Source organism: Tyto alba, unplaced genomic scaffold (genome assembly GCF_018691265.1).
Source record: "Tyto alba isolate M040663 unplaced genomic scaffold, T.alba_DEE_v4.0 Super-Scaffold_45, whole genome shotgun sequence".
Classification (NCBI taxonomy): Eukaryota; Metazoa; Chordata; class Aves; order Strigiformes; family Tytonidae; genus Tyto; species Tyto alba.
The window spans coordinates 34,594,974-34,622,807 of NW_024881321.1; the positions used below are offsets into that span (position 1 = coordinate 34,594,974).

General features: G+C 38.3%; 1 protein-coding gene across 5 annotated transcripts in view; it reads left to right on the forward strand.

Annotated features, from left to right (window-relative positions):
• The window catches only part of MYO16 (myosin XVI), a 395,602-nt gene that overhangs the window by 98,792 nt on the left and 268,976 nt on the right, over positions 1–27,834 (forward strand). For all 5 annotated transcript variants that reach the window (XM_032997101.2, XM_032997107.2, XM_032997106.2 and 2 more), the window contains one exon: positions 974–1,234. In XM_032997101.2, coding sequence (XP_032852992.1) covers positions 974–1,234 — 261 coding nt within the window. The remainder of the gene's footprint in view (positions 1–973; positions 1,235–27,834) is intronic.

Here is a 27,834-nt window from a genome sequence, read left to right on the forward strand (position 1 = left end):
AAAAGGTCTTAGGGTAGTTGGTACCTCATTGATGGATGTGGATTCACATCTGAGGACTCAGGCAATAAAATTATCTGACAGTCCACTAGTCTTCTTTTGTAACAAAACTGTCCCCTGAAAAGCAGCTAACAGCAGGTAGCCTCTTACAGTCCTCATGCTCAGTGGAAAAGAGAACACATTGGAAAAGAGAACATACTGGAAAAGAACATCACTGTTATTGCAATGTCAGTAAAAATACCATATTTAATGATAACAACAAAAGAGGAATCTGACTTAAAGGTAATGCTGTGAATGTTAGGATTAACTGAATCGACACATTTGTGATTGGTTTCCACACAAAGATTTCAGTATTTAAGTTTCATTAGAAGATTCCATTTAGATGGCTCTATACAATGCAAAAAAAAAAAAAAAAAAAAAAATGTCATACACATAGTTAGGAATCTGAAATAACTTTTATGTTTTTAATAGATAGTTACCTGAGTACTCACTGCATGATAATGAATTCATTATAATTATGATATTTTTCCTCTCACTGAATGGTTGGAATTTGGTAAACTAAAGCAAGATGAAAATGAATAAAAAGGAAGCATGGACATCAGGCTGGCATTTCTCTGCGTAATAGTCTCTTGTTTGTAAGCGAATGCAAGCCACTTGAACTATATTGAATTAGTTAGATATTTTGTCCATCTCACATTTAAACTTTTAGACCTCTTTCTATTCACATTTGTTTACATGAACAGAGTTAGCATTTAAAAAATGAATCAGTGATTTAATGGAATTAGTTATGTGTTGCTTCAAAAAGTAAGTGATGATGTATACTCTCTATAGTCAGCACTGGTCAAGTAGGAGGAGCTCACACGATAGACTTACACATGGTTAGAAAGGATGACAAGAAAATCAGTGGAGGTTTCATGGCAGATTTGAAAACATGCTGTTGCACGATCTAAATGTGTTTGTCTTTAATTTCTTACAGGCTGTTTCCAGCTATGTAATGTTTTTCGGTCCCATGAGATGGAAATTGAGCAGTGCTTGCTGGAGTCCCTCCCTCTTGGCCAGCGACAGCGGCTGGTGAAGCGGATGCGCTGTGACCAAATAAAGGCATATTATGAACGAGAAAAAGCTTTCCAGAAACGGGAGGGCTACGTGAAAAAACTGAAACATGGAAAGAATCGAGTTCGTTTTAATCTTGCTGATATGATACAGGATGCAATCATACGTCATGACGATAAAGAAGGTACTTAGTAATGTTGAACTACTTTTTTCTCTTTGTATACCTAAAAGTTTCAGAGGAAAAGTTTCCCTGTTCTGCTTACCTGTCTTTAGGAAAAATATGATTATACATGATAGTAATCATAAAGTGATTGTCATGATAGAACATACAGACATGTATTGCATGCAACCTGTTATAGGTTGTTACTGAAATGAATAAGGTATGGAGAATAAACCTTCAGAAACCTAATATATTTATGTTGAGGTGAATATATGTATAAACTATTATATTTCAAAACTAGTAAGGATTATGATCTTCATTTCATGTGGCCTCTTATATACCTACATGAGCTATAGCATTTAGCACAAGTTACTTCAAAAATTAGTTTCTCAATTTTAGCCAAAATCTGGAGTACTGAATGCTGCTGTTAGTGACACTAGCCTGGCTAGAGCAATGAGATAGTAATGACCCAGAGTCACTCCACATAGCGGGTCATCTTTCTGGTTGTGAAATTATGTTTATGTTACTTTGAAATATGTAACTACATTCTAGGGGCTCTGTTTCCTGGCATTGAATCTCTGGTGCAGCTGATTGTAATCTGAGGAATTTTGTAGTTTACTACTCAAAAGGGAACCACACCTTTCAGTAAGGGTCTCTCAAGTTTTAGAAGTCCCTAGGAATCCCCATACTGTTGTGTGGGAGGGATATAAGAAAAGAATGGATGCAACGCTTTTAGCAACCCTTCTGCAAACAGATTTTATGGCAGCTCTTTGTAATCACATTAGCACAAAACTACCTGAATAAGGGAGGCTCTTAAATAGTCACATCACACAAACAAATTGACAAGTTTCTTTTAATTTTTATCAATTTGATTAGATATGGGATTTTTACTCGCTCCTGAATCTTCATTTTAATGGGCATTTGCTCTAACTATCATTGTTTAACACTGAAGTATAGTCCTACACATTTAGATCTGTATAAGAAATAAATCAGAGCTCTTCTCTTCAAGGGAGTGCCCAGGGCATCATTTATAACTAAGTTACAAAAAAAGTTCCCAAGCTTTCATTCCATACTCCTAATGTATAAAAGTAGAGATTATAAGTGAAGATCTTCTTCCTCTATGGCTCCCAACTTTCTCTAAAAACCGTGCAGAGTACTAGATATGACTTTCAGCATTCTAAGTCAGATACTCCAGGCTATTTTTGACATTTATACTGAAGAAATGTAGCTTGCTTATTGGAGCGGTGACGGGGCATCAACAGTCCTTTGTGTTACTCATACTTGGCCTTGAGCTGCACCTGAATTGGAACAGAAAGTTCAGCAACTGCTGAGACTGAATAGCATGAGCATAAAGGGAAGCTACCTCAGGCAGAGGAAGTAAGGTGAGAGAAAAACAGGGATGGTGTCCTGCACTTGAAACAGATAAAATACATCCCCAGATGCAGGGAGCTCAAATAACCCTCAGATAACCCCAGTAGGACTAACAACACTATTCTGAATTTGATGCCTGTGGTTCTTTCCTAGGACAATGAAAGAGTGTGATTGTTGTCTTTAAGCAGCTTGAGGACCCACAAGTGCCTGTCTGTTGTGATTTTAGACAAATGTTCCCAGAACCTGTTTGCTTTGAGGTGAATAATGCTATACCAAGAATTGTTATCACGTGAGCCAATAAAAACAAAAATTAAAAAAAAAAAAATTGAAATTCATAGACATAAAAGCTGCTCTCCAACTATTGTTGCCGAGTGGAACATCTAACCATGATTCTTTAGTGAATATATCTACATTAGGATTTCAGTTCAAATCAGACATATTCTTTTGTAGTAAATATCATGTCCATTTACTGTGTTTAGTCTTGATTTATGGAGCATGAAAACTATATTCCTTTCAGACAAAACTGAATTGGAAGGTGAGTGAACTTGTGCTGCAGCAGCAGACAGCCAACAGGATGCTGGGTTGCATCAAGGGCATCACCAGCAGAGATAAAGACGTGATTATCCTCCTCTACTCAGTGCTTGTCAGGCCACACCTGGAATACTGTGTTCTGTTTTGGTTCCTGCTATACAAAAAAGATGCAGACAGGCTGGAGAGGGTCCAGAGAAGGGACACAAAAATGATCGAAGGATGGGGAAGCCTGCTGTATGAGGAAAGGCTGAGAGAATTGGTTTTGTTCAGCCTTGAGAAGGCTTAGGGGAGACCTTATCACCATGTTCCAGTATTTAAAAGGTGGCTATAAAGAAGATGGGGAGTCCCTTTTTACAAGAAGTCACATGGAAAAGACATGAGGTAATGAGTACAAGTTACTTCTGGGGAGATTCTGACTGGACACAATAAGAACATTTTTCACAATGAGAACGACCAGCCACTGGAATAATCTCCCCAGGGAGGTGGTGGATCCTCAACAGTGGATACTTTCAAGATTCAGCTAGGCAGGGTGCTGGGCCATCTTGTCTAGATGGTACTTTTGCAAACAAAGGTTGGACCAGATGATCCTTTAAGTCCCTTCCAACCTGGTGTACTGTGGTTCTGCGTGCTCTGGAAGCACACCTAGTGCCTCCAAACAGTAATGGGGTTTCAGTCCATAAGGCCAGGTTAGACACAGGCTGAAATAATCCCACTGCAACAGGTATAGCTGGGGAAGTTGGCCTTTTGGCACTACCTCCTTCTCTTTTCTGTTTCTTCATATTTCAGTCATTCATTCAACATTCATCATTCATGTTACACATCACTACTAATGGGTATATATAGTCAGTAAGCTAATTGTGATGGATCCTGTTAATCGCATGGAATATCCTCCACTTCACTGCAGTTTCATATCAGCTTTATCTGTACAGCTGGAATAAATACAGCTCTGGTGTGAGAAGATCTGAACCCTCCCTTTCACAGGGTCCTAAGGCAGAAATGACTGCAATATAAGGCTGCAGATGGAAACGAGCACATATTTCCTCGTTCTTCAAATGTCACACCCTCTCTTTAGATCCCTGCTTTTGGTGAAATGGCCTGGGGTCTGAGAAAGAGGTTGTAATACTTGGTTAAGAAAACAGCAATAAGTACTTTTAAAATGCTTCTCTTTGGAAAAGCTTGGCATTAAACACGCATTTTTTTAAAAAATAGCTCAATGCAAGTAAGTAGCAGAGAAGTACTTTAATGTGAATTAGCAATAATAATTTAATGACTTAGAATAAAACCCCTTCTGCTATATAAAGATAAGTTGTTTTCCTGTAAAAAATGAGATTCAGACTGATCTGCACACTGTATATTTTGGAATAAATGCTGAAAGTAATCAAGATGAGAACTCAGCAAATTTCAAAAATTCAGTTTTGTCTACTCAACATTTATAATCATCAGTAGGGTATTTTAATGCAGTTTAAATGTCTTTACTTTTTTAGAAATAATTTAATTTTCAAACTAGACATTTTGTTTATTATGGAAGATTTAATAAAAGATGTAAAAATGTGGTAAAACATATTCAGTTCTCAAATAGCTTTAGTTGACTAAATTCTATCAGGTAACACCTTTCGTGGGTAATTAATTTTGTGAGCTTGAAGTGCAGTGGCTTTGAAGAGATGAATTCCACTCAAGCTATAATATAACACATCTCGCTGTGAATAAGCCTGATCCTGCCATTCAGGATGTATGGGCAGACTGTGGTGCCTAAGAAGAAGACTCTGTAACCTGTATGCTTTAAATTAAATAACTGGATACATATAGACAGAGTTAATTTTGTGATGAGACTGTAAATGGTTTTGTAATGTTTTTGTGATCATTGGGTTCAGAGTGCTTATAAGTCCTCAGGCTTTACAGCTTTCTGGATGTGGAGTTTTTGTAAAATGAAACTGAAAATCTCAAGGCTAAAATTCTGGAATTCATAGTTTTCTTCGTTTTACCCTTGGAAGAGGGTGTACAACAACACAATTACAGAAGCGTAGACTCCTCCACAGAGAGTTGCAGCTGGGCCTATTTTATTCAATTTTATTTGTATTTAGGAATTGTTTGCAAATCTTGGGCTCTTAAATGCTTTACTCACAACTATGTGCTTCCTCCATTCTTTAAATTGAAGCACTTCCAAAGTCTGCTTGACTGTCTTGTGGTCCTCTGAGAGTAAGCAGAATCCTGTTTGTTAATGAATCCTGGAGTAGCTTTACTTGTTTTGGGGTCTGGTTATAAAAAATCTATGTCACTTACACATACCACTTAAATAGAAAATGTGGATACATTACATGGAGCTCATGGAAGAGCAACAAAACCAGGAGGAATTATAGAGAGTGATTAAAAAGGAGGAGATGAAGACCTATGAGAGTGATAAAGCAATGCTCACATCTGATCAGGTTTGAATACAGCTGGTAATAATTCATCAAAAAAGAACACCCATTCTATAGGTGTAAAAGACAGCTAGAGAGGGATGTTTTACAGTTCTGTGAAGGGAATGCGAAATACAAAGTATAGGAAGTGGAAAGAAGGCACAACAGTAGATAGAGTAGGATAGAAGTAGCTTCCCAAGTGAAGTCCAGGGACTCATTTCTTATGGAATATCATAAACTATATAGGCTGGACAGCACATTTTGAAATGATGAGAAGTAATCTGGTTTGGTAGGTGAGATAAATTGGGTACCATGAATATATATAAATATTAATTTATAATGTGGCTAGTGCAGAGACATTTCACACCTGAGTCTCATTGGAATTTCACTCTTAAGAATTCATTGTTATTCATGAAGAATGCAGTATATCTTCTCCAAAATTACTGTAGCAGCTGCTACTGGGCACAAAATGCATCTCTGATACTGCATGCTAATAAATGTGATCATTAGTTTCCATTACAATTAATTTTAAAATGGGCTTCCAGAAATTTTTATCAGTGACCTGCTTTGTCTCAAGTTTAGAAGTTAAGTATATGCTCATAATGTTTCTGATGTTAAAAACTAGCAAAATGTTGTATCTTTGTTCTATTTGAAGGTATTTAAATTTATTAATTATATTTTTAAAATTATTGTTCCAAACTGATATTTGGGTTTTTATCTGATCCGGGGAGATCGAATGGAAATGCTCCTTCTCTTTCTCCTTGCAGCTTCCTGCAATTTCTCTTTTTAAAAGTAATATGCTTTTTAGTACTATTGGAGGGCCACGTTCACCCACACGATTGACAGTGAGCATTTTGAAAAAGTGATTCTGCAACTACCATTCTTGGTGATGACATGTATAGAAGCAGAAGCTGGTGAATAAGCGAGCACACTGTTTTCTGACACTGGTTTTGTACATCTCTACTGCTACCTGTAATTCATTTGTCTTTAAATCCTATATATCTTTGTTCTGCAAGATGCTAAATCCCTATTAATAATGGACAGCAGGACATTTGTCCTGCTGATGTCAGCTGACATCAGTCATATAATTTTACTGCAAACTGGGAGATGTAACCAAGTAGGCTTCTGCATCCCATTCCTTTCCACTGTGAAATAGGCATGCTTCTACCTACATTTAACATTAGCGTGGTCACAGATTTTCTTCTCCAGTACCCATACTCCAGTAGTTGTTGAGCCTGCACATCAGCTTAGACTCGTGTACAAGTAATTAGGAAACAAACTGTGCAATCAGGAAATAAACTGAGTGAATCAGAGACCGAGTTTCTGCTTCAAATACAAGGTAGTCATGGCCTCTTCAGAATAAGGGACATGCATCCTTCCTGAAGCAATGGTGGAGTTATTGCCACTGACAATCATAGGAAACGGTGGCTGCTTTGAAAGAGGTGATTTTTGAGCATGAACTGACAGATAAACTTGCCATGATGAAAACAGTAGCTAGAAGTGAATGACAGCTCTGTACCCAGAATCTAATAGAGGAAGGAAACTAAAACACTGGGTTTAGTTTCAGTCATTTTTTGGTATATTCTGTAACCCAGCCTTTCAGACATCCTGCAACATTGCCCAAATCACAGGACGGTCAGATAAACTGTATATGTAGTATCTTTTGTTATGTAAACTCTGTGTTGTAATGTAGTCATGATGTATACCGTAAGGTCTGCCATGCTGGCAGGGCGTGGAAGGTCAGTGTGGGAAGTCCAGAGAGCCAGCAACTCAGGCTTGAGACAAAAGAGGTACTGCCATGAAAATCAGCATTTCAAAAGGGAAATGCAGATTCCCTAAACCTCATTAAATCCAATTTCATCCTTTTGATGGGCATTATGCTGATTCTGCGGCTGCACTGTGATTCTAAACAGCCACAATGCCAAAGTGAGTGGGTGTCAGCATCTGTAGTAATGATTCTTGATCCCTTCCATGGAGGTTGAGCCTGGCTCTGTTTTACTCAGCCCCCCTCAACTCTGCCTGAGCCTCTTCCCAACCCTTCAGAGCTACTGGCGGGGCCCTTTGCCATTAGCAGTAGGACGTGGTGACTGGGGACAGCCTTACTCTCCCTCCTTTCACCAGGGGATGCCTGGAAAATGGGGTTTAAAAAGCAGAAGATACCAATATCCTACTTTTGTTGTAGTGTCCACTGCTGGGGGAGGCCTCCTGGGACTTGGTCATAGCCCCAGCAGATTGGCTGCAGAGTAGTTGCTTAATGCAGGGAAAAAAACAAGGATTCCATCTTCCTCTCCATGATGCCTGTACCTTTAGCTGATTGAAAAATTTAATGCTACTGTGCGATTCGATAGTATGATGATATTTGAGAGGATTGGAATAATCAATGTAATGGAAGGTTTTAGTGTTATTAGTTATTTTTTTGTAAGCACTGTATAATGTACAATATTATGATAAATTTCAGTTACATTGATTAAAAGGGTGTGTAAGGAAGCATAAAGGGGGGTACAGGTGGGGTTGGTGCTGGAGTGTAATTTGCATTCTAACAACTTTGGGTTATAAAAAGATCCCAGGGGAAGGGAAATCAAAATCTATTCAAAAGAAGAATGTGTCTTTAATGAGAGGTGGCAGATGAGCTGGCCATTAGCTTTCAATAGTCAGGAGAATGCTCAGAGGTGTTATAGCAACTGTTCCTATTCACAGAAAAAATATAAAAATAAACTGATGTAGAAAACTGAGTTGAATTAAGACACATTTTTTATTATTTCCTTGCATTCTTTCCAAATTTATTGACTTCTTATTTTTGCATCTTACTACAATAAGCTTGCTTATGCTTTACTGTTCTACCTTTTTCAGTACAAACAGCTTGGCTACAGACAAGTTGCTCTGGAAAACAGTGGGTTGCACTGCCTGTGTCTGGCAAACGTATTGGGGCAAACTTACTGATCCTCAGGGATCGGGTTTAAGAGTTGCCAGCAGTCTTTAAAAAGCTGAAAGAGCCAGGGTACGAGCAGTAGTGACAGGTTTGTGAATGTAAGACCCCGTTAGGTGAAGCCTAATGTCAGGCAACAGGAGGCTGGAGAAAGAGGCTGAGGAATGAAGAGTGCCGAGAGTGCATAATGTAGGCTATTCACTGCAAACATTTGTATAATTAGGAAGAGTGGGAATATATTCAGTTAACCTGTCTGTCTGCCCTTGGGATTCTGACTTTTAATCAACCTTTTTAGATGTTCGATGACACCTCTTCTCAAAATGATTGCAGCCAGATTTTCTGATTTTATCTGTTGCATGTTTTGGGGTGAGTGGTTAGAAAGTAAGGGAGGCTCTGAGCATGGCAGTGCCTTGTTTTTAATATTCACCAAAGCCTTGGATGAGGATTGCCTTTTTGTGTGTCAGAAGTTCAGTGACACCTTTGCTACTGAGATGAGATCTGCTTTACTTCAGATGAGACTGAAAGATAAAAGAATATGTTTACTAAAGACAGAGAATTGCAGTGATAGAACAGATTTACAGAAAGACAAAATGATAAAACACACTATTATGTTCAATATTTAAGAAAGAGGTGAAAAATAGGTGTAGCATTAAATCTCCCAAGTTGAGTCCTTATTATTAAGACAGAATTTCCTTAAATTAGCCAAAAATACCCATCCTGAGTTAAAAAAAACAGTTGGCTCTTGTAAACAGAAGGACCTCTGTGTGAAAGTTCAGATCAATCTATGCTGTGCCAAACTACAACAACCCACTTTTGTTTACTTCCACCTTTAAAAATAGTCTTGCCTTGTTTTTTATGATTAATAATTAATATCAACTTCTTTCATTCCCTTCTCCTACCAAAGGTACTTTAATTAGCATTTCTTCTCTATACTGTTTGTCTCAGTTACAGCCTTCTGAAGAAGCAGGAATAAAATTTTATAAATGATATTATGAGAAACATTAAATGCATGGGGTATTTTACTATATATATAACCTTGTTATACATGTATTACACCAAGAGCATAAAGGCCAGAAAGATAAACGCAGCTGGTGAATCAGAATTAGGTTGTATAATCTAAGTAGCACTTCCCAGTTTTATGTATGCTCTTGATTTTACACTCTCTTTTGGGAAACCTGACTTTCACCAATCATTCCAGCCCTGAGCAGGATAAAATGACAGAAAAGTTGTGGTGTATTTAGTATGCAGATGTGAAGCTTCATGATAGACAGATCCCAAAATAAAAAAATTAAATCTTGGGTCAAAACCTATTTTAATAGGAAATGAGATGAATTACACCAGTTAGGAATTTGCTGCATAGTGATACCATGAAGAGGGACAAAAAAATATCAATTTAATCTAATCTCATTTTGAGGATTTTAAAACACAGCGTAGTCAAGAACATTCAAAACAGAACTACAGGACAGGTTTTATAATGCTTTGTTTCAGGATTGAGCTAGTATTATTTAATATATTTTAATTTTAGGTTACTATTTACTCTCACTCTAAATTTCATGTAAGCTATTTTTTTTTTTTTTTTCCCCCTACTGGGAAAGCATATGAAATTCACTATATATGTAATATCAGGAAGGTTTGCCTGTACAGACTTATTTTGGAATTTACAGTTAGTTTCCTTTGAATCAGAGGAGAAGTCTGTACATTACACAATAATCTAAAAGTGACTGTTGGCAAATGTTAGTTTACTGGGAGCTATTGTAGAAGAAAAGACAATACATATGTATGATAATTTATACAATTTAATATTTATTATCCAATCCTTAAGAGACATGAACACTAGACACTGAAATGTAAAGTCAAGAGACTATTCAGACTGTATGAAATTAATGAAGTACATAAAATTTTGCCCAGTTGGGGCTCATGGAAAGAAAGAAAAAAGTATATTGTAAATGGATGCATCCACAAGACAGACAAATATATGCATTCTGTATTGGGAACTCACGTCTGTAACTTTGGAAGACACTAACATAGCTGACTGTCAGACATGCTGCTAGTGATTTAATCGGCTCTGTCTGTAGAAAAATGAAGTATCAATCAACCATCTCAATCCACCCATTGATGAAGAAGCTGTTTCGAAGGCCTAGAAGGTAGACGCCCCTTTCAAACCAGAGCAAGCCTTCAATCCTATAGGTTCAGCATGGCTGTTAACCTTGTTTAGCTCCATGTGTAATGAATTCAGCAACACAGGGCATCTTTTTGTTATGACACAGGGAAACATAATGCCTTTAGTTATTGGGTAACAGATGTTAAATAATTAAAGCAGCCCATTTCAAAAGCAATCATATAATCACAGGGAGATGAAATTTGAATACATTTGAATTCCTACAGGATTCCATATGTGCTTTTAGTTTTTTTGTCCCTGTGTTTACATTTTTAGTAATTTGGTAAAGATGAGAACTGAATGTTAAACTATTTTTTGTTGATAAAAATATGTATGATTCCTAATATACAGCACTTAACTGCAAAAAGTAAAACTCACAAAAAAATCTATATCGTATCCATAAAGTGAAGGATAGGCTTGATGGTGTAGATTTTATTTAGCCCTTTTGTTCTTCCTGTGGACTGCCTGGCCACAGGAGTGCCTCTGCTCCCTGGCTTTTCTCTTAGCCCTAGAATTTCCCTGGGTTGTTTCAAGTGCAGTTTTTGTTTCTGTGCATGCCCAGAACTACCTTGATTTGAACAGCTATCCCCTGCCTGTGCCAAGTAGGGAACTAAAAACAAAGCAGCCCTCTGTTTTGGGTCCCACCTCGCAGAGGGATTCACACCAAATTTAATTAATCTCTTACCATCAAATGGAGTTGTAACTTCCTCCTTTTCTCCACGCAACTGAGGCTGGAGCTGTCGCCCACCCACTTTTGCCAGTCTACAGGTTGTGCCTGTGGGTTGCTTCGAGAGCTGTCTCAGGTCTGTGGATTTCTCTCTCCCACTGCCTCTTCTCTTCTCTCCTCCGCTCCCCCCAGCCCCACACCTCAAGTCTCTCGAGCAGTGTCTGGCCTGGCACGGCTTCCTCCTGGGCAAGGGGCCTGAGAGGCAAATTGAATCTCGGTGGTCTTGCTTATAGTATAATAAACTGTAGAAAATTGACTGCCTAGTAGGCTGTTGTGCAAAAAACCTTGATGTTGTCGTCATCTTGCTACTGTGTTTTGAAATCAGGAGCATATACTAGACTATTTGCAGCCCCATTTCACATGTTTAAGTTCTGAATAAATCAAGACTGAGATATGTGTTTGAATTTAGCAATTCCCATTTGATGTTTTTGGGTGTCTCTAAGTTCACCCTTAAGGATTTGTTGATCACCTCTGTGAAAAGTATGCATTTTTCTTATTAAAATTCAGCTTCTAGAAACTTAGCTTTTGGATTTTTTCTTTGAGTCACAGATTTCTGAAATGTAGGGACTGAATTGCTTACTTTGTATGTAGATAAGTCCATTCTTGAACCTTAACCCTGTAAATCCAAACAAGAACACATTTAATTAACTAGAAATCATAACTTTAAATGTTGCCTCAATTACAAGTGTAAAACATAATATTTATGAGGAAGCCTTTTGTAAAAATACACAATTTTTATAAAAATTTTATTTATTTACTTATGAATACATTTTCAAAATTCTCAACTATTTATTTTTGTGGACTATGATATAAAGCTTTTCTTCAGTAGAACAAGTCATTATGTAAATTATTCATGACTTTGCATGATCAGGGTCTAATTCAAAAGGCTTTCACAAACTAAAATGTCAAGAAAAATATTCAGAAGACCATCACCCCTACACAAGAATCCAGCTTTTTAAGAGTATAATCTGTTTTGAACAGAAAACCTTTATAGACATGTATCTGGCCTTTTTTTTCATGTTAAGCCTGCCAAGCTCATTTATAGTTACATGTTGGTGGTTTTGTCCATAAGATCTTTCTTTCCATGTAATAAAAAATTATTTTCTACTTTAGCATGCTCTGACACCCAAAAGTGGCAAGAAACTCAAAGACTAATCACTCACAAATTCAGTGTCATGACAGTAGAGGGTCGTTAAGCCATTAACAACCAACAAATTGACACCTGGCAGTCTTCCTGTTCATTTCGAAGGGAATCCAGGGTTGATTTTCCAGCATCATGCGGTAGGATGCAAGGCTATAAATTGGCAGGATTCAGAAGCCTATTCTCTCAATGAAAGATGGCATGTACTGAGTGGCAGGTACTGCTGACGTTCCCCGGATATTGTTGTAAGTCATACTCATTAAAAAGAAAGATTGCTGTGATGGCAGAAGACCCTAGTCTCTACTTGAGAAATAAAAAGATAACAAGAATGGAACCTTTTCTATGCAGTTTGCAGTTGATTTCTTCTATTGTGCTTCCGACTGATTTCCAACAATACTTCAGTACAAAACTTTTCTGTATTCATCTTTCAATATCACTTAAAATGTTTTCATTTCAATCACAGATTACTCTCATAGTAATTAAGCTGTGAAACTACAGAAATCAGTAGAGAATAACCTTTTATATTTCCTTTTTTTTTTTAAAAAAAAAAAAACAAAACAACAAAAACCTTTAAAGCAATAATACAGTTCTTTATGAAAAATCAACCGCACTTTTAAGAATTCATTAAAAATGTTTTCAATTTTTCAGTTCAATTTTAACAGCCTTTTTCCAGCAGGGTATACACTTACATTGTTACACTGGAGGAGTGTTGATAAAATGAAATACTTAAGCATGAGACTGGGAAAACACCTTATTTTGGGATCCTGCAACATATGGACTTCAGTTTAGCACTGTCATATTAATTGCCAGATTGAGGAGAACATTTGTTCAGAGCTTTTGGAAAACAGAGTTTGTTTGGAGGTTTTGTGAAGTAGAATAAATAAGTGGAGTGACTTCTTCTAGAAGCTCTGAAGGTAGAACTAAGAGAATATAGCCAGAGACACTAAATACAGGGAATTGTTTTTTTTAATTGCTAAGTCCTGTCTCTTTAGGCTTTTTCTGTTACCCTGCTCTTTCCTTCTGCCTGAATTGTAGTACCTTTTGCAGTAAACCCACAAATATATCAGAGGCAGACCCAGGTTTATTTGTATAGTACCTAGTGGTTTTTCTTCCTCAATAAAAATTCTAAACACACATTATTTCAGTAATCTTTCCATTCTCTGACACATGGATTGGAGGATTCTTTTTTCTCAGTACACAGAAGTATCATCTTAACTTGGTTTGCAAGGCTTTTTAGCTGTTAAAACCTTTTGCACTTCAAATTGACAGTGAACAAGTTCTACAACTATGAGAAAGAAATAAGTGAAAAGGTTATATGGCATAATGAATAGACAACTTATTTTTCTTGATTATTGTTATTTGCAGCCATCACAGGAGCAGGTTATTACAGTGGAGGAACTGAAGCTTGTAAGAATACAATCAGTGAATCTAAGGGAATGGATAATTTAGCTTGTGTTTCTGTGTGAATTGCATCCAAGAATGGAGGAGGGAAGGTGAATAGTTAAGATGAAATTGGTGATATATCTAAATGTCCAGCTTTAAACAAGGATTTTAAGCATATGTAAAAGGTTTGCGGTAGAATTCAGACAGGCAGCCTGGGGCTGCATACAGCTTTCTTACCATGATTCCTTCTAATGACTCTCTATTACAGTGCAGTGTGTATGTGACCTTGAAGCAGTATACACTGTCATGTTACGGGACAAACAATGAGATGGTTGCAGGAGGTAATTTCTCACACTGCACTGTTTAGGGTTTTGATTACATTCAGACTCAAAAGGCAAATATGGCAGGTGCAGCATTAAATCAAGCTGAGGTCTGTGCTCCAGATTTTAGCAATCACAACTATTGTTGGCATATAGTGATAGTTTTTTCTAGACTTCCACATTGACAGTACAGAAAATATGATTTTCAGTGTTCTTAAATCTCGAAGCATATGTGCAAAATTTGAACTGCTGCTTTGTTTCTTAGTCTACTCAGGAGGCATCCTATAAGAGGGCACCAGCTTTCAAATGTTATAATAATCACCATCTGAACTTCGTTGACTTCACTTGGTTCCTATATGGGATGAACTTTTGACTTCTTTTGTTTTTAAACCTCTCCCTAAAAATCCTATGTTACAAATATTTAGAATGATATAAATTGGACAGAAAAGGACTGATGTAAAGTCCAAGAATATATAGTTCTACTAATACTTACACGTGCATTAGTTTAGTATCCCGCTCTTTCTCTGTATATGTGGTTTTGATTATATACATGCAGGTTCTTCTGGATTAGTTCTCATCTTTTTCTCTATTGGTAATTTAGGTTAACTTTCTTTATTAGTAACTTAGTCACTTCTAGTGCAGGGTTCGCCTTGGGTTCTCCCTGTTTTATCAGCTTTATGTGGCTGATACATGCCAGCTGTGTAGATGGAACAAATGAGAAAGTGTGTCATTGTGTATCACTTGGGAATCTTGAGCCTCTGTACTTGTAGCTCATCACTGATCAAACCTAACATGTGTCTCCATATGGACCTGGACTCAGTGGTATGACCTAGAACTGAGAAGGAAATCTTCTGTTGGGCAATGTGATGTTGGTTGCTCCTTCCCTTTGTTCACATCAAGACTGCTGAACTTTTAGAGTTGTAACATTGGTCAGTCTAGAAAGGACTTCAGGTCTGTAGTCCAGTAGCATACTGACTTTTGGAGAGGACTGAGCTAACCAGGGTATTGAATTAAGGCAGCTCTTACTATTATAGTGCAAGAACAGACTAAGCAAAGCAAAGAGATTCCAATGGGGAACAACTGATAGTTCTACTTCAAAGCCAAATAAAACCATCAAATTGTATATCAGACTTTTGCTTTCTGTGAGCTGTGAAAAAGACATGATTATATCAGGTGCTGTGTGAGTCTAATTTTGTCCTCTCCATGATGGCCTGTAATTGCAGACCATGCTGTGACAATCCACACCTGTAAAAGCTTAAGGAAAGCATAAATGAAGTAAAATTTGCTTCGTGGTTTACCAGTTGCCCCAGCTTTGACATGATAATGTTGCCCTTCTAGAGGCTTACTGGTGTCAAAGAAGAGGTGTTGAGTATTAAATATGAGGCAGAGGGTTTGTTTCTCCTACGTATCATCCTAGGTTCCCTGGATCCTCAGTGTTTCACTGATAACCCAGTGTAGGTTCACCTTACATTAGATTGGTGTGCAGGCTTAGCCATCTGTGAGTTTGGCGATATTGAATGCAGAACTGTTTGTTCTTCAAATTTGTCTCTTTGGTTGGAAACTGCATTTAGATGAACTGCTATAAATCTGTCATTTCAGTCCCCTCTGTCTTTGTATGATTTCTGTATTTCAAACACTGAATGTTGAAATCAGATGAAGTCTACATTTTTGCAATCTTCAGCTGCCCGAGTGTGATAGCCTTACCTCAAAGCAGACACAGAGATGTTTTCATTTGCTTATTCTGAGGTGATTTATGGAAGTGGTAGTTTACAGTTTATAATAGTTCTTTCCTTCCATGCTGGCTTTATACACATGATCTGTTGTTCTTAGGGCGATTATGTGGTCACTTCTGGTTTTTCAGATGTTTTTTGTTGTTGGTGTGTTGTTGGTGATGGCGGTTGCTGTCACTGATGTGGGGAAATGAAGGCATTAGCCGGAATGCACTGAAATTTCAAGCATACAGAATCAGCTGTAGGGTAAGAGTGAATGGAAGCAGGATGATTTCCAGGAGGCTGGACTTGCACAGTCAGAGCAGCACTGACTGGAGGGGATTATGCAGACCAGTCTGTGAGCAATTTGCTCTCCTTGCTGGACATCCACATCATCCATCAGCTATCAGGGAGTCTAATAAAGATTCCAGTATGTATTAAAACAAATTTAGTTGAGACAAGACTCTTATTAGTGTCATTAGGACACTTAACAGTTGCTTTACTGTTGTACCTTTGTTGTAGTCACTACTGATAAAAGACACCTAGTCTGTGCAAAGAATACACAGCAGGCAAGTGTGAAAGGTAATATTTGGGCCACCTGGTCAGAAATGGATAAAGGTTACAAAAGTTGTTGTGTTACAAAATGTGACAAGCCTGCCCTTTGCCAAGTGTGAAAGAGTTCCTTGAAGGCTGGGAGTTTGGAAGCCAAGATGTGAGAGAAGCTCTAGCTAGAACTGTTAGACCCTTCATGTCCCTGCGCTTTGGATGGAAAGAGCTGACTCAAATTTAGAGAAGATTAAAGATTTGGAGGCTAGTGGTTATAAACTGCTTGGATTACCACTAGGAAAAGTATCATGCATTTCAAGAATGCAGGAATGAGGAAGGAAAACCATTTTGAGCTAGATGCATAGACAGGATATAGAACTATACAGAAAACAGACAGTAGTTTTCTGTAAAGATGTGTGACAACTAACCAAATTGTGAAAATGTTTATACTTCCTGTTCAGAACGCTCAAGTTAATAGAAGGACTTGGTAACCAGCATGTTGCAATCAATGCAGTAAGGGTTGAAAAGGAGAAAAAGGAAATACTTGAAGAGCTTACCCGAACTAAAATATTTATGCAGCGTGCATGTCTTTTATATTCATGTTTATATGGGATACTCATGTAACAGGATCCCATATCCTGCTTTCCTGCAGTGATCCTGGCTGTTTGCACGGCACAGGGTAATTTCTCCAGACCTCACTGATCAATCTCTCAGTCAGCTATGCTTAGCAGGTAGGTGAAGAGTAAGAGGAGCTCCAAACTGTCTTTCCAGAAGTTCAATTTTCTGGATGTGTTTCTGTGGTGATCCCACCCTTCAGCTGACAAGAAAAGCAGATCCTGTTCCATCATCTCTAATAGGAGGATGTGTCTCATGCTGTCCATATGTGCAAGGGGTCAGTAGGCTTTGCAAACCTCATACATTATATTAGGAAAAAAAAATGAAGTTGAGAGGTGTGAGTGTGCATTGTGAAGTAGAAAAGAACCACTGAAAAGGTATTCTTGGTTTTGGCAAATCATAAAGGACTGTGACTGAATGCTGATATTGTTGAAAAATAAAAATTGTGACTATGACATGTATACACTAAATCCAACTTCTCTTCATTTTAAAACTCTGTAATTGTGAAGAGGGGAATGACTACATGTATGGACAGTGATCCCCATGGCTTTTTACGTCTCTTCAGCATCTCTGAGATGTCTGAAAAAGGGTGATGGTATCAATAGACTAGAATATGTTGATAGTTTGAAATTTACCATACAGCAGAATGTACCTCAGCCAGAAAATGTTTCACAATACACAAATTTTAATATGTTAAAAATTACAAACATAGATGGAAAGGATTTTGGATGGAAAAACTGCATTAGGTAGAAATTCAAAATGCCAGGCTAGAACAGGAGAGATGTGCTTCTGCTCCCATGAACTCTATGGAAGTGTGGGCAGGACTGGAAGTCCTTCTGGAGATGATCGATGGTTTGAATTTAATTAAATACAGGCAGATGCTGTAAGGGCGCCATGCAGGTCGGCTGCTCCCTGCGGCCTGGAGTGTGGGGGCCTCCCCAGGGCAGCCAGGCCTGTCCCACCGCCCGGCCAGGATCCAAGCAGCCGGGGCCACCGGGGCAGCCCCAGCCCCCGGCGTTAAGGCGTCTCCCTGAGGATGGGCCAGGGTTGGAGCGGGACATCGCCCCGGGGGTAGGGTCAGGGTCAGGCCCGGTGAGGGGAACCGGGGCGGGCTGTGGGGAGGCGGATGGGCTGAGGCCGGGACAGCGCATGGGTCCGCGGGCGGGCCCGGCATGGTGGCTGTGGGGACCTGGGCTGCGGTGTCACTAGGACAGGGGCTGGTGGCCCCAGGGGGCTGACATGGGGTCCGGGGTCCTGGGCAGGGTGGGGGAGCAGCGGGGGTGGGCAGCGCAGAAAGTTCCTCAGTGCTTTAAGGGTCCTGACAGCTGCGCGACATCCAACGTCCAGTGGTGTTACCCAAACTGGATAGAAGTTCTTGAAGTGAAAGGTAGCAGTAAAGAGTCTGGTACTGGTTTTGGGGTGCAGGAATTGACTTCAGGCTTGCTCTCCTAGAACGTCTTCATGAACTGGCATGCTATCCCTATCATCTGTAAGAGATATCTGTAAGAAGTCTGGAGAGGGAAAAAAACAAGGAAAAGTGGCAGGCTGAATGGCATCATTTGTGTGTAGAAATTTGAGAGCTACCCCATATGATAAGGCCAAGTGTTATTAATGAATTATAGTATACTGTGGCCTGCTGCACTTCTTCCAGCACCTACTTAATGATCAAATTAGAACACAGATCATCTTAAGGGGAATCAGATCATAGCCATATTAATCTACAGGGTGTCTGAAGCCCATAAATACCAATCTGTGAAGGAATTGGCTTGGGGTTAGTAGATACAGCAAGACAGGTGTAAATAAAATCAACACTAGGCACAACAAGATAGGTGTAAATAAGATCAAAGAAATATGTAGCTTGTATTTAGATAATGAAGAAAAACTCTTTTGCATAGTGATAACTGCCAAATGAAGCACACAATATTTCTTATTTGGAACACTTAAAATAGTGATTTTTTAAAAATTATCAGTTCTGTATTATTTGTTTATATAGTTATAGTTGTCTGTCTACTAAAGGTGTGTGCTATTATATTGATTACACTTTATAGTGGCCCTGTACGTGTCATGATTTGCCTGAAAAAAGAATTGTATCACTCCAGTCACGCTATTTTAATTGCAGTTGTACTGCTTACTCTCACAGGGGTGTATTTACACCGATAGGGAGGTATTTCTGTGACTTCAGTGCATTTCTCAGAAGATAATAAAGTTATATCAATAAAATGTTTGCTTATACTGGTATACCTCCATGCTCATTGGATGTTATGCCAATGCTATATTTTCTCTTTCAGAAATTTTCATTCATATTATTATGATTCTGTTCCTACCACTGCTCTTTTTGCATGCCCTTTGTATCAGATTTAGCAGTTGTGTGGCTGCAAAGGAAGTCAGTTCAGCAAACTGATCCAAGAGAGAATGAACAACTGCCCAAAATCAACAGTTACATTCCATGTCAGCTCTCTGAATCAATTTATGTACCTGTTGCACAGCTGATGGGGCCTATGCAAAGAAAGAAAAGGGAATATACAGGCATCTTGGAGCCACTGACATAATTTTGACAGTAGCCTGAGGATGCAAACAATACCAAATGACACTTGCAAAGTGTGTTTCTAACACACTTTAAGGTAAAATTGAGGTTGCCATTGGTTGCTCTCCTTTCTGTCCTGTTCTGCTTCTGTCTTATCATTTTGTGCTCCTAGTTTTATGCTCATCTTGAAGTGAGCCAGGGAGCTAAACCAGCTTTCATAAGGGTAGCTGGTTTAGCTCCCCATACCAGCTCATGGCAGAGTGACGTGTCACTGCTACACAAGGTCGAGGGCAAGAGTGTGTGAATGAAAGTATGAACAAGAGTGAAGGAGCTCCGGTTTTGACAATGTAGACTGTCACAGACTACACCCTGTGAAAGAGGGTCCCTGAGCCACATATGTCAAGGGGTGAGATATTCCTGGAACCAGACATTTTCTTCATAGCTCTGGTCACTCATATACCACATGCACAACTATTTTGGGTTCATGCATGGATAGCTATTATCCCTAGTTTGTTTTATACTGCCTGGTTTAAGTTTGCTTCCTTGTGCACACCGTAAGAATTCCACTATACACACAGAATCTAACAGCTAGTGGTTTACAGCTGGTAATTAGTACCATTTAGCAGCTGCTAAGCAGGATAATAGCCTGTTATCCTTGAAGATCTCTAATACAAATGGTAATGACTTGCTTAGAGGGCTTCTAAAACCAGCTGGCATAAACTTGCTCTGCGTGTTGTGAGCATTAAAAGAGGGACTGAGTCTTGCTTCATATGGAATATAAGTCAGCAGTAATTTGATTTATGCCAATTAAGTAACGTTGGCATAGGATCAACATAAATGATGGGTGAAACAAAGGGGTGTTCAGTCCGTTCAGCAGAAAATTTGTGTTGTATGCAAATTCTTTAACTTCTACTGTTACACAAGGGAAAAACTTGGGATGGCAATGGTTTTCAAATTAAGCTGCTGACCATATAATGAGTTATTTTGCTGATGTGTGTTTTAGTACTTATCATTTAATGACTATAGGATTGTAAAATTGCAAAGTCTGAAATAAATTTAACATATTTAGTAAAATATTGTGCAGATCTGAAACTTTTATTCAATTCTACAAACATTTGAAGGTACAATTTTGTGCATATGTAATAGAAAATTTACCATAAAAATTACACTGATAATTTTAAGAGCTTTCAAATTGACACATATTTCTAAGGTGAACCCAGTAGGGTGTGAGCTTTTCTAATAACTAACAGTAGCCTGCTATTGATGTTCTTGCTGGCTTTAGTCACCTTTGTCAGGACCTACAGGAAAACTCACACTTGGGAGACAGATAAAATATGTATACAGAATGAAATAGGTGACGTAAATGCTAAGATATTAGACTGTTGTTTGTTTGGTTTGGTTTGGTTTGGTTTTTATTGTTTTTTGTTTGTTTTTTTGTTTGTTTGTTTGGTTGGTTGGTTGTTGTTTTTGGTCTTTTTAACCTTGAAATAAATAACTTATATAAGCTATTTGGAAGTGAAAGCTTTGAGAAAAGCCGTATTTAAGTTTACTGTATGATCAACTACTTTCTCCTAAGGTTAATTTTAGAGTGTTCATTTTATGGTAAATTTTAAAAAGGCTTTGTTTTTATTGTAATTTTATCTCACTAACAGAAATTCAGAATTCAGTCAGGACTGTGTTACCAGTTTTTGATGACACAGCTATTTTGGCCTGGGAAGTAGCTATGCTAGCAAAACCCCTGCTGTGCTATCAGCTATGATGATAGAAGCAATATTTTTATCTAAGCATGTGTTATTTTGTGAGGTGGTGTTGAATCATTTTGGCAATATCTCTGTAATAGATACAATTGTTAGTTACAGTGAGGTAAAATCACAGCTTTATAAACAAGTATGACCTCACCTCAGCAGTTTTTTCCCTGTGACCTGGCCAAAGATCTTGAATTAACTCTTTGAATATTTAATTCAATACAGAGGCAAACCAAGGGATCACCACCATTGCCTAGTGACCCTGGATGTGGGCCTTACAGCCTAGAATATAGCCCTGGGGCCATAGAACTGAATGGCTACTTCTAATCTTCTCTAAATTACTGTGATTTACATCACTGTTTCTCCACATCACTCCAGATATCAACGCATTTATATCCAAGTAAATTATGTGAATTAGGGTCCTTCTATTTGAAAGAGTAACTATAAAGCAGGAAGGAGTTGTAGAAAGGAGTTGTGTACTGTGAACTGATAAAGAAAGAAAAGAAGACTTTAGGAATAAATGTCCTACAAAAACAAAAAAAAAAGAAAAAGAGAGAGAAATCGGATGTAGCTATTAGGTAATATGACCCACATATTTTTAAATCTTGTTCCTCTGGTATGATTTCAGAGTCCTCACTGCTTTTCCACATGAATATCTGTCTTTTCAGAGTCTTAAAAACAGAGATGCTTTGTCTGCCATATCACAACTTAATTCAGGTGCCACATTTGACTGCTACCCATTGTCACTTTTGAGTAAGGAGGTAAATTAATTTATATGACTGTGCTTGGGCAGTGTAGGAGTCACACATTAGATTTTTTATGCCATTAGATCTGTGGCCTTCATATTTTCCAGTAGAGTCACAGACCGTTAAATTTTATGTATATAAAAATGAAATGAAAGAGCGGGAATCTGCCTGAAGAAGTTGTTTTAAATTTAGAAGTTATTAAATAATTGTAGTCCCAAAACTCATAAAATATTCTGGCTATGCCTACAGTGATAGAAATATCTGCCCCAGTGAGGGAACTGTGACCCTCCTCACAGATCTCATTGGAGTTTGACTTAGTGTCTGTGTAGCCCAGAGACATAACCATTAATTTTTATGTGGTTGTCCAGTTCAAGGTACCTCAGGTAACAGGAGAGCTGTGCCCTTGACCTCCAGAGCAACAGTGCATTGTCAGGAAGCTGTCGGTGTTGCTGAATCCTTGGGCACGGATGTATAGTAGTTGAGGGTGCAAGGCTTTGTGGAAAAGCGGCAGAGGACTAGGCAGAAAGGAAGGGACCTATCTTGTCACGTGCAACCTGTGCTGCTCAACATTCACTCCCACAGTGGAGTGATTGAGCCCCTCAACTGCTTCCAAGCTTGGGGTCTGACTGATTTCTCCACAGAGAGTATTTTGGTCTGTGCCTAACATTAAAGCTGGGAGAGATGTCATCTGGGGCTGTAGGACAACCTCTGTCAGTCTGTTTCATGGGTGGCTTCATTTGTTTCTTTTGAAGGTAATGCTATGTTGAATGAAACTCAGGAATCAGCCTGACAATTCATGTCATGCTTTTAAATGCAGCAGAGAATCAATAGCCCAGTTGCTTTGGGGTCATGATAATCTGATTCCTGGCTGCCTGGAAAAAATTGTAAATGACAGAAGCTCTGCCAGGGAGGATGGAAGCGTCAGCCCTATCCTCATCAGTGCTCTATTCAGTGGACAGTACAGCTTGGAAATACAAAGCTAGCGTTCTCAAATTCAGCCAGTATGGAAAAAAGTAATCTTCCTCTTTTAATTTCTGCATTCTGTGAATGGCATAACACTTAGATGTCCAAATATCATGCATGTTTCCTTTATGGTTTGTTGTCTTTAATCTTTATGCAGCAAAGGTGGGAATTTATTTCCAGGACTTCTTCAGAAAATGAGAAGATGAGGTTTGAACAAGTTTGACAGATCTTGACAGTGATCGCTGGAAATATTTCAAGGATGGAAAAAGCATTAGGATTACAAATCAGTTGCTTGAAAAGCCCATTAAGGGCATGACTACTCTGAATAAGCACTGTCAACCGATGGGTAGAGCTTGCTTTGAAAGAAAGAATCAGCTATTGCACTAGTAATGATGTGGTGACAGTATTGCTACTGTAAATGTGTTTGTTAGGTAAACAAGACAGCTTAAATGAAAGATTAAATTACCAACAGCGGTACTTGGATTTTAGAATTTAATTTTAAACTAATCACAGCAAAGGTGTGAGGTATTTTTCTAAGACTGCATTAACCAAAAATTCATGACATCTTGATTGATTTCAATTGCTGTTCTGATTAAGAATAACTTACCAGAGACTGGCATTCATCTGTTCTCATATGCAGCTGAGTTGTATATCAGGTTCCTCATAAGTGCCTTTGGTACAAGCTGATAGTACAGAGTGACTACTAGGGAATAAAAAAAGAGTGCTAAAGAGGCATGAAAGTGGCAAGAATTTTAAGTGCTGCATCTATACAGAGTTTGAGATGCCAATGTTGGACCCAAGTTGTGACTATGGAGGCAGTAATGGGCAACATATGACACTTCCTTAATTGGTGGAAGTGGAGGGGATGGAAGTATGCTATTTCTCTTCCTTCAGTTTCACTCCTGTTGTCCAGTGGTTCAGTTTCATGGTCAGCTTATGCCCAAACTGCTTTCAGCTGTTGCTCAAAGTAGTAGCAACCCCATCCTCCCTATTCATACCCATTACCTAGTGCCACATTCCCACATTGTTTATCTAGTTGAAAACTAATCTTTGCCTTGTGCCGGCACAAGACAAGTGGCAGAAACATGCAGCCTGAGACAGGAGGAGAATGGGGTAATCCATTCCAGCAACAGTTTTAGGTAGGCTTCTGCAGTAAGTCATGTTTCTGCATGCAGTGAACAAGCAAAGCCTTCCAGCTAGTTATTCCTGCTAAACTAAAGAGAACAAAAATAGATGTTAACAGGAACAAAGTTTACGCTAGCTAGCTGCTACTCCCCAGAGGAACGATTAATAGAAACATATACTGGTACTCTATCCAGAACAGCATATGGCCAATGGTTAAGTTTTACATATGTTAGACACATTTTTTTTTGTGTCTTTTCTGTTACTACTAAAACTGGGTTTGCTATGAATGCAACATTGCCCTGCTCCTAATTTTGCATTGCCATCAGTAGATGATCACTGGGGAGTTATTGATAGCCCTGGACCCTCTGGATTCATCTTCCAGGCTCTGATGTCACTTCAGATCTGTGCGCCTTTTGTCTGCAGCATAAAAGGTCATAGATAGTTCCACATGCCAGTGTAGCTAGATGCTATTCAACATAGCAGAGCATAAGGACTAGTTATTGCCATATATATTAAAATTCTTAGCACATTACACAGCATGGTTTTACAAAGCTAAACGAAACTAAAACATGTTAGATAATTGTCACCTTGTCATTAGCCAGTTCCTGTAATGTATAAAAAAGTTAAAGCTGCAGGCAAGCCAAGCCAAGCCCAGACAAAGTAAACCTTGCAGCCTCATTGCCACACGCAAAGTTAGTACAAGACCTGTGGCTGGTAACAGGCATGGAAACACTGTCTTTACTGAATTACAAGACTACATAATAAGTAGTAATCCAGTGAATACAGCCAACAGAGTGTGGAAAGCTATTCAGCTCATGGGAATCATTTAGTTAAAATTGTAATGTCAGGCATATGTGAAAAGCTACCTTGAGTATTATCTTTCTTTACTGCTGAGACTTTATAACTTCAGTGTTTTCTAAAACACCTTTATTAGATATGCAGTTAGGTGTGAAATTCTACTCTGAGTAGCTGATAATTTTGCATGTCAAATCTAAAAGACATCAGAGAATGGATGGACCTGTTTATATACACAAAGGAATGGCTTAGGAGTTTACTGAAAATTTTACTCTCAATTTTTTTTCAAGTAAATGTCAGATTCCTGACTTAAAGCCTTTTTTCAGTCTCCTCATCTTTTCTGGAGACTTCTCTTCCATGAAAGATTACAGCTAAAACAAGTTTTAAAGGAAAGTATTGTGAAAACTTCCTTAAAAATTGCATTAATTAAGAGATATATAACATTTCTGGAATAAAGTTATCTATGACTTCCTGTCCTCATTAGGGCAATTCATCCCAAATTACTGGAAGTAATTAGAGTAGTTATAACGAAAGGAAAAAAGTGTACATAAAGCGAAGATTTTCCTACTGACTACTGAAGTCTTAAGTGAATGATCTAAGTGAGTTGTGTGGTAAGGAAGGAGATTTTGTTTATGTGTCCATCTTTATTTTCTTTTTCATTGTCTTTTGCAGAGGGGATGAATTTAAGGAAAGAGAAATGTTTTTTACTTGTCTTTATATGCAGATGAATGTAGCACATAATCCTGATTCAGAATAAAGACTCTTGGCTTGGTTGAAAGGAGAGTTTCCATATCGTGCCCTGGTAGTCTTTGTGACGTGAATTCCCTAAAGCACTGCTTAAGCTACGTGCAGTAATAAGGAAAGTAAACTAGACAAAGAAAAGAACTACTGAGCTTTTATTCACTTACCCTAATTTTTTGTACATGGCTTGATCATTTGTTTATGGTCATAGTTATTTAGTATTCTAATTTAAGATCAGAGTTTATGTATTATTTCTTTATACTGTAGTCTCTGTGTGCATTTCTGCTGGGGGAAAAAAAAGAAAGGCAAAAATATTAATTCATATGAATTTCAATTTCAGCTCTAGAAATGGTCTGTAAATTTTAGGTTTCAATTACAAGGTGTAGCTAAGTGAATCTGGAAAAGCCTTACTTAATTTTGCATAACTTCTCTGTAAGAACCAAGTCTTTGGGTGTTTGACAGGCAGAAGAAACTCAATAAATTGTCCATGTTTTATATACCCAAGTAGCCAAAGGCTCATTCTGTCACTTGGTTACTATTTTAAGCTTCAGATTAAATTCTTGTGAATTTTTTTAGAAATGCAGTTTCCCAACCCTCTGACCTTCCCATGTGTCCTGTTCCTGCCAAAAAAGAGAGGTCTTTATCCTCTGTCTTTGCTTAGAAGAATCCACCCAAAAGCCAGTTTTGGTGATCCCAAGACTCTGAATGATTGAGTTCATTCAATGACCCAACAAGAAACTGCATTTTATTTTTGCTGGGGTTATTTTGTTCCATTGGAGTCAGTTTCTGGATGCAGAAGTAGCCAGAGGTAAACGATGTGTAGGTCCTTTCGTGAACGGGGGAAGGGAACAGACCCGTTTGGTTGACTCCTTAATCGGCTTATCCCATCCTGTAGAAACACAGACTGAGGATGTTATTTCATTATCAGCCTTAGTCAGTGTAAGACGTCTGCCACCAAAATGCAGCGTGCATGCTCTGCCTCCACATGATGTGTGCATTTGTATCCTCTGTGCCGATGTTTATGGAGCTATGCAGTCGGCCACATTGATGGGGCTGAAAACTAACCCTGCCAGGAAAGAGAAAAAAGAAAAGAAAAAAAAAAAAATACTTACTGGTCCAGTTGAATATGCAGCTGCATAGGTGGGGAGAGCTGGCACAAGGGAAGAGTGGGCCACGCAGCAGATAACATGCCTTCTCCTTTTGACAGCAGTGCAATCTGTGAGAATACACCATGAAGATGACATTTTCGAAGAATTATGTCATCAGTTAAAGCCTCTTTGAGAACAGAATTATGGCAGCTTAATAATTCCTGCAAATCACACTTTTAAGGACTATCTGCCATAATTCCCTTATTTGCAAATGAGACTAGCATTGCAGGTAGAACCAAACCATAGTTCTCATTTTTAACCTTCACACAGAGTACATAAGAAAGAATGCTGTATTAAGTGGCTGAGAGACTGAAAAGCAGGGATGGAAAAAGGGGAGCAACTCGGAGTGTTCATTTGTTCAGGTGAAATCCTGATGGGATCGACAGAATGAAATTACCTTTGGAGCTTTAAGATATCTTCTGTGATATGGAATTTGTACTTTCTGGCCTGCTGAAGAAATGGCATGACATAGGAACATTGAAAGTATTAACTCTTAAGGAGGATGTAGTTGCACGCCTATTTAAGGAGGGAGGATTTACAATAAGGTCTTTAGTCACTACAACCTGATGTAGAAGAAGCATCTCCATATGTGGTCAGTAATTAAAAGAAGGAAGTAACTTAATTCTGAACCTTTATTTTTACTTATCTCTGTCTGGATGAGGACACTTGTGTATTTTAGTATTGAACTTGTGGATCTGAGAGCAGAAAGAAATACTTTGCTTTTTGTTGTTCATCCATTTTTCCCAAGGTTATGAAAATTTGTAATTATTTCTCCACCTTCCCACTCTGCTTCAGTGCTTTTCAACTTGCTTGGCAGTTGTTTTACAGTTCATTTATTCCATGTTACTTAATGTTCCTCTTCTACTTTTGGCAGACATGCAGGGGACAACAGTGACTTCTAATAGCAGTTAACTTTTAAAGTGGCATTTGACAGAACATAAAAGTCTTTTACAGTTATGTAAATTAAATGAAGCAAAACCTTTGGTGAGGAAAAATAGGTACCATGGAACTATT